The 7,532-nt window shown below is 65.3% G+C and overlaps 1 protein-coding gene across 1 annotated transcript; it reads right to left on the reverse strand.

Moving 5' to 3' along the window:
* Nucleotides 1-580: 580 nt before the first annotated feature.
* On the reverse strand, nt 581-7,494 carry AP4M1 (adaptor related protein complex 4 subunit mu 1; the record flags this gene model as incomplete). The annotated part of the gene is given in 10 exon segments (XM_082077051.1): nt 581-622; nt 625-646; nt 1,698-1,759; nt 2,295-2,376; nt 3,673-3,708; nt 4,006-4,080; nt 4,959-5,055; nt 6,009-6,115; nt 7,095-7,189; nt 7,284-7,494. Coding segments are annotated over 10 exon segments (676 nt in total), but the record flags the coding sequence as incomplete, so codon positions are not given.
* Nucleotides 7,495-7,532: the final 38 nt, after the last annotated feature.

The following is a 7,532-nucleotide window of genomic DNA, read 5'->3' on the forward strand; positions in this document are numbered from 1 at the left end:
CATGGACCCCCATGGACCCCCAGCCCCCCATGGACCCCCAGACCCCCATGCACCCCCATGGACCCCCAGACCCCAATGGACCCCCATGGACCCCCATGGACCCCCATGGACCCCCAGCCCCCATAGACCCCCAGACCCCATGCACCCCCATGGACCCCAGACCCCCAATGGACCCCCAGCCCCCCCAGACCCCCATGGACCCCCATGGACCCCCAGACCCCAATGGACCCCCAGACCCCCATAGACCCCCCCAGTCCCCCATGGACCCCCAGCCCCCCAGACCCCCATGGACCCCCATGGACCCCAGACCCCCCAGCCCCCCATGGATCCCCAGACCCCCATGGACCCCATGGACCCCCGACCCCCATGGACCCCCAGACCCCAATGGACCCCCCAGACCCCCATAGACCCCCCCAGTCCCCATGGACCCCCAGCCCCCCCAGACCCCCATGGACCCCCATGGACCCCAGACCCCCCAGACCCCTATGGACCCCAGACCCCTATGGACCCCCAGACCCCCCCAGCCCCCCAGACCCCTATGACCCCCAGACCCCTATGGACCCCCCCCAGCCCCCCTTACCTGGGCAGGTGGGCAGGAAACACTTGAGGCGAATCTCCCCTGCACGTCGACCTTGAGGGGGGTGCCCTGGGGGGACACGGGGACAGTGGGGACAAGTTGGGGACACGGGGGACCCCTGGGACAAGCTGGGGACACAGGGACTCTTGGGGACATGGGGGTCCCTTGGGGACAAGTTGGGGACACAGGGACACTTGGGGACATGGGGGGGCCCTTGGGGACACAGTGAAGGGTGGGGGGACATGGGGGTCCCTTGGGGACACATTGAGGGGTGGGGGACATGGGGTTCCTTGGGGACAAGTTGGGGGCACAGGGACACTTGGGGACATGGGGGTCCCTTGGGAACAATTTGGGGACACTTGAGGGGTGGGGGGACATGGGGGTCCTTGGGGACACTTGGGGACAAGTTGGGGACATGGGGGTCCCTGGGGACAATCTGGGGACACATTGAGGGGTGGGGGGACATGGGGTCCCTTGGGGACACATTGAGGGGTGGGGGACATGGGGTCCCTTGGGACACATTGAGGGTGGGGACATGGGGTCCCTTGGGGACACATTAAGGGTGGGGGGACATGGGGTCCCTTGGGGACACATTGAGGGTGGGGGACATGGGGTCCCTTGGGGACAATCTGGGGACACATTGAGGGGTGGGGGACATGGGGTCCCTTGGGGACACATTAAGGGGTGGGGGACATGGGGTCCCTTGGGGAAATCTGGGGACACATGAGGGGTGGGGGGACATGGGGTCCCTTGGGGACACATTGAGGGGTGGGGGACATGGGGTCCCTTGGGGACACATTGAGGGGTGGGGGGGACATGGGGTCCTTGGGGACACATTGAGGGGTGGGGGACATGGGGTCCCTTGGGGACAATCTGGGGACACATTGAGGGTGGGGGACATGGGGTCCCTTGGGGACACATTGAGGGGTGGGGGACATGGGGTCCCTTGGGGACACACTGAGGGGTGGGGGGACATGGGGTCCCTTGGGGACACATTGAGGGGTGGGGGACATGGGGTCCCTTGGGGACACATTGAGGGGTGGGGGGACATGGGGTCCCTTGGGGACGCTCTGAGGGTGGGGGGTCCCTTGGGGACACTTGGGGACGCGTCCCTGCTCACGTTGGCGGCGATGACGACCGTCAGCCGCTCCACCACGTCCACGAACACCTCGTTCCTGCCGCCTGCGGGGACACCGGGGACACTGGGGACACTTGGGGACACGGGGGGACACATTGGGGACACCAGCGGACACACTGGGGACATGTTGGGGATACATTGGGGACACACTGGGGACACCAGGGGATGCTTGGGGACACGGGGGGACACTTGGGGACACAAGGGGACACATTGGGGACACTGGGGGGACACCAGGGGACACGTTGGGGACACCAGGGGACACGTTTGGGACACTTGGGAACACCTTGGGGACACCAGGGGACACTTGGGGACACCTTGGTGACACCTGGGGACACGTTTGGGACACATTGGGGACACCAAGGGACACACTGGGGACACCAGGGGACACGCTTGGGACACTTGGGGACACATTGGGGACACTTGAGGACACGGGGGGACACACTGGGGACACCAGCGGACACTTGAGGACATGGGGGACACATTGGGGTCACTTGGGGACACCGTGGGGACTCATTGGGACACTGGGGGACACACTGGGGACACTGGGGGGGAGGTGACACTTTGGGGACAGGGGTCGCACCTGCTCCGCGGGGGGGGGCAGCACGGGGCGCGCGGCGGCCGAGCCGGGGGCCACGCGGCTCTGCTGGGTCTCGGCTCCGAACTGGGGGGACAGTGAAACGGGGGGGACACGGGTCCCAGTTCATTCCTGAACCCTCCCAGTCCAGCCCAGTTCTTCCTTAAACCCGCCCAGTGCATCCCAGTTCATTCCTGAACCCTCCCAGTCCAGCCCAGTTCTTCCTTAAACCCGCCAGTGCATCCCAGTTCATTCCTGAACCCTCTCAGTCCATCCCAGTTCATTCCTGAACCCTCCCACTCCATCCCAGTTCATTCCTAAGGGCCTCCTAGTCCATCCCAGTTCTTTCTTAAACCTTCCCAGTCCATCCCAGATTTTCCTTAAGGCCTCCCACTCCATCCCAGTTCATTCCTAAGGGCCTTCCAGTCCATCCCAGTTCCTTAAGCCCTCTCAGTCCATTCCAGTTCTTCCTTAAACCCTCCCAGTCCATCCCAGTTCCTCCTTAAACCCTCCCAGTCCATGCCAGTTCATTCCTGAACCCTCCCAGTCCATCCCAGTTCTTTAAACCCTCCCAGTCCATCCCAGTTCCTCCTTAAACCCTCCCAGTTCATTCCTAAACCCTCCCAGTCCATCCCAGTTCTTCCTTAAACCCTCCCAGTCCATCCCAGTTCATTCCTGAACCCTCCCACTCCATCCCAGTTCATTCCTAAGGGCCTCCCCAATCCATCCCAGTTCTTCCTTAAACCCTCCCAGTCCATCCCAGTTCCTTAAACCCTCCCAGTTCATTCCTAAACCCTCCCAGTCCATCCCAGTTCTTCCTTAACCCTCTCAGCCCATTCCAGTTCCTCCTTAAACCCTCCCACTCCATCCAGTTCATTCCTAAGGCCTCCTAGTCCATTCCAGTTCTTCCTTAAACCTCCCAGTCCATTCCAGTTCCTTAAACCCTCCCACTCCATCCCAGTTCCTCCTTAAACCCTCCCACTCCATCCCAGTTCCTCCCTTAAACCCTCCCACTCCATCCCAGTTCTTTAAACCCACCCAGTTCATTCCTAAGGGCCTCCTGGTCCATCCCAGTTCTTCCTTAAACTCTCGAAGTCCATTCCAGTTCTTCCTTAAACCCTCCAGTCCATCCCAGTTCATTCCTAAGGGCCTCCTCGTCCATCCCAGATTTTCCTTAAGGCCTCCCAATCCATCCCAGTTCATTCCTAAGGGCCTCCCAGTCCATCCCGGTTCCTCCTTAAAGCCTCATGTGTCCCCAGAGTGTCCCCAGCGTATCCCAGGGGTGTCCCCATGATGTCCCCATGTCCCCAATGTCCCCGTGTCCCCAGGTGTCCCCATGCTGTCCCCAATGTCCCCGTGTCCCCAATGTCCTATGTCTCTCACCAGCCCCACGGAGCGCAGGCGCAGGAGGCTGAAGGGCTGGGTGTCCCATGATGTCCCCAGTGTCCCCAATGTCCCCATGTCCCCAATGTCCCATGTCCCCGTGTCCCCAGGTGTCCCCAATGTCCCCAATGTCCCGTGTCCCTCACCAGCCCCACGGAGCGCAGGCGCAGGAGGCTGAAGGGGGGGTGTCCCTGTGCTGTCCCTGTGCTGTCCCCATGTCCCCCATGTCCCCATGTCCCCAATGTCCCCATGTCCCCGTGTCCCCAGGTGTCCCCATGATGTCCCCGTGTCCCTCACCAGCCCACGGAGCGCAGGCGCAGGAGGCTGAAGGGCGGGGGTGTCCTCGGGCTGCCCGTGCAGGACGCTGCGCAGGACCCCGGGGGACGTCGTCTGCACGTACCCGTCGTCCTGGGGACGTGGGGACACCCGTGGTGGCCCCGACCCCCCCACAATGTCCCCAGCCCCCCCGCGATGTCCTCAATGTCCCCATGGTGTCCCCACACTGTCCCCAACCCCCCCTGCCATCCCCCAGCAATGTCCCCACGGTGTCCCCCCAGTGTCCCCTGGGATGTCCCCCATGTCCCCAACCCCATCACAATGTCCCCAACCCCCCATGATGTCCCAATGCCCCCCACAATGTCCCCACGGTGTTTCCCCCAGTGTCCCCCCCATTTCCCCACCCCCCTGTGATGTCCCCAACCCCCATCATGTTCCCTGTGTCCCCCTTGTCCCCCTGTCCCCCTGGGTCCCCGTGTCCCCATGTCCCCTGTCCCCCCATGTTCCCTTGTCGCCATGTCCCTGTGTCCCCATGTCCCCCTGATGTCCCCCTGTGTCCCCCATGTCCCCCCGTGTCCCCATGATGTCCCCATATCCCCATGCCCCCCCATGTCCCCATCATGTCCCCATGTCCCCATCATGTCCCCATGTCCCCATGACGTCCCCATGTCCCCATGATGTCCCCATGTCCCCATGACGTCCCCATGTCCCTGTGTCCCCCCGTCCCCCGTCCCCATGTCCCCATATCCCCATGTCCCCGTGTCCCCATATCCCCATGTCGCCATGATGTCCCCATGTCCCCATGATGTCCCCGTGTCCCCTGTGTCCCCATGTCCCCATGACGTCCCCATGTCCCTGCGTCCCCCCCGTCCCACTGTCCCCATGCCCCCATATCCCCATGTCCCCATGTCCCCATGTCCCCATGATGTCCCATGATGTCCCCATGATGTCCCCATGTCCCCATGTCCCCGTGTCCCCATGATGTCCCCATGATGTCCCCGTGTCCCCACCAGCGTCTCGTCCAGCAGCTCGCACACGAGGCTCAGGTTCTGGCTCAGGCTGCGCTCGCTCAGGGTCCCGCAGAAATCGCGCAGCAGCGTCACCAGCCTGCGGTGGCACCCGGGGCACCCCGTGTCACCCCCGTGTCACCCCCGTGTCCCCCGTGTCACCCCCGTGTCACCCCCGTGTCCCCCCGTGTCCCCCCAGGTCACCCCAGGTCACCCCGTGTCCCCCCGTGTCCCCCCAGGTCACCCCAGGTCACCCCGTGTCCCCCCGTGTCACCCATGTCACCCCCTGTCACCCCCCGTGTCACCCCCGTGTCCCCCCGTGTCCCCCCAGGTCACCCCATGTCACCCCCGTGTCCCCCCGTGTCCCCCCAGGTCACCCCATGTCACCCCCGGGTCACCCCGTGTCACCCTGTGTCACCCCCGTGTCACCCCCGTGTCACCCCGTGTCACCCCTGTCACGGTGACCCGGCCACCCCGGGGTCGACCCCCGGGTCACCCCATGTCACCCCCGTGTCACCCCGTCACCCCCATGTCACCCCCTGTGTCACCCCGTCACCCCCATGTCACCCCCCGTGTCCCCCCGTGTCCCCCCGTGTCCCCCCAGTGTCCCCATGTCCCCCCATGTCCCTACGTCCCCCAATGTCCCCATGTCCCCCCATGTCCCCCCAATGTCCCCATGCCCCCTGGTGTCCCCATGTTCCCCCAGCGTCCCCATGTCCCCCCGTGTCCCCATGTCCCCACGTCCCCCATGTCCCCCCAATGTCCCCATGCCCCCCGGTGTCCCCATGTTCCCCCATGTCCGCCCAATGTCCCCATGTCCCCCCGGTGTCCCCATGTCCCCCCAATGTCCCCACGTCCCCCCACGTCCCCCCAATGTCCCCATGTCCCCCCATGTCCCCCCAGTGTCCCCCAATGTCCCCGTGTCCCCCCGGTGTCCCCATGTCACACCAATGTCCCCCCATTCCCCCAATGTCCCCACGTCCCCCTGTCCCCCCATGTCCCCCCAATGTCCCCATGTCCCCCGTGTCCCCCGTGTCCCCGTGTCCCCGGTACCGGTTCAGAAACTCCACGAGCGTGAACGGCGACGCCTCCGGGCTGGCGGTGGCCACGAAGTGCAGCCCCGAGTGCCGCACGTGGGCAAAGTGACACCCCCCGTGGGGCTGGGGACACCGAGGGGACACGCGGGTCACCAGTGACCCCCCCATGTCACCAGTGACCCCCCCATGTCACCCGTGTCCCCCCCCATGGCCCCCGAGTGCCGCACGTGGGCGAAGTGACACCCCCCGTGGGGCTGGGGACACCGAGGGGACACCCGGGTCACCAGTGACCCCCCCATGTCACCAATGACCCCCCCATGTCACCAATGACCCCCCCATGTCACCCGTGTCCCCCCCATGGCCCCCGAGTGCCGCACGTGGGCCAAGTGACACCCCCGTGGGGCTGGGGACACCAATGGGACACCCGTGTCACCAGTGACCCCCCTGTGTCCCCATGTCCCCCCACGTCCCCATGTCCCCCCCATGTCTCCCCATGTCCCCCCATGTCCCCAGTGTCACCCCCATCCCCCATATCCCCCCATGGCCCCCCGTGTCACCCATGTCCCCATGTCCCCCCCACGTCCCCATGTCCCCCCGTATCCCCATGTCCCGTGTCCCCACCGTCCCCCCCATATTCCCCCGTGTCCCCCAGGTTCCCGTGTCCCCCTGTGTCCCCCTGCCCGACATGTCCCCCCATGTCCCCATGTCCCCCATGTCCCCATGTCCCCCCCATATTCCCATGTCCCCCCGTATCCCCCCATGTCCCCCCATATTCCCATGTCCCCCCATATCCCCCCATGTCCACATATCCCCCCCATATCCCCATGTCCCCCATGTCCCTATGTCCCCCCCATATTCCCATGTCCCCCCATATCCCCCCCATGTCCCCATATCCCCCCATGTCCCCATGTCCCCCCATATCCCCCCATGTCCCCCCCATATCCCCCCACATCCCCATATCCCCATGTCCCCATATCCCCCCGTATCCCCATATCCCCCCATGTCCCCATATCCCCCCATGTCCCCCATATCCCCATGTCCCCATGTCCCCCCATGTCCCCCCATGTCCCCATGTCCCCCCGTGTCCCCCCGTCCCCGTCACCATGAACACGGGCGCCCGGTCCCCCGGCAGCGCCGTGATCCGCCGGTAAAACGTCTCGGCCAGGTCGGTGCCGCCGCCGTCCGTGTCACCGCGAACTGGGGGGGGGGGGGGGTCAAGGAAAACGGGGACACGCGTGGGGGGGACACGGGGGGGACACCCCCAGATTGGGGTGGGGGGGGGGCAGGATACAGTCCTTATGGATGAGCCGGTCGCCCTTGGACGAGAGGATGAAGAGCTGGGACAACATGGCGGGGCTGCAGGACACGGGGGGGGGCGCTTTGGGGACCCCCCCCACCCCCAAAAAGGTCCCTCCGGCCGCGGCCCCTTTCGGCCGCGGCCCCTTTAAGAAGGGGCGTGTCCAGCGCCCCCCAAGACGCGCGTCCCGCCGCGCGCGGGTGCCGGTCACATGACAAAGGGGGAGTGGTGGTGGGGGGTGGT

This window comes from Streptopelia decaocto (genome assembly GCF_964273445.1).
Source record: "Streptopelia decaocto genome assembly, contig: HAP1_SCAFFOLD_628, whole genome shotgun sequence".
NCBI classification, from domain to species: Eukaryota; Metazoa; Chordata; class Aves; order Columbiformes; family Columbidae; genus Streptopelia; species Streptopelia decaocto.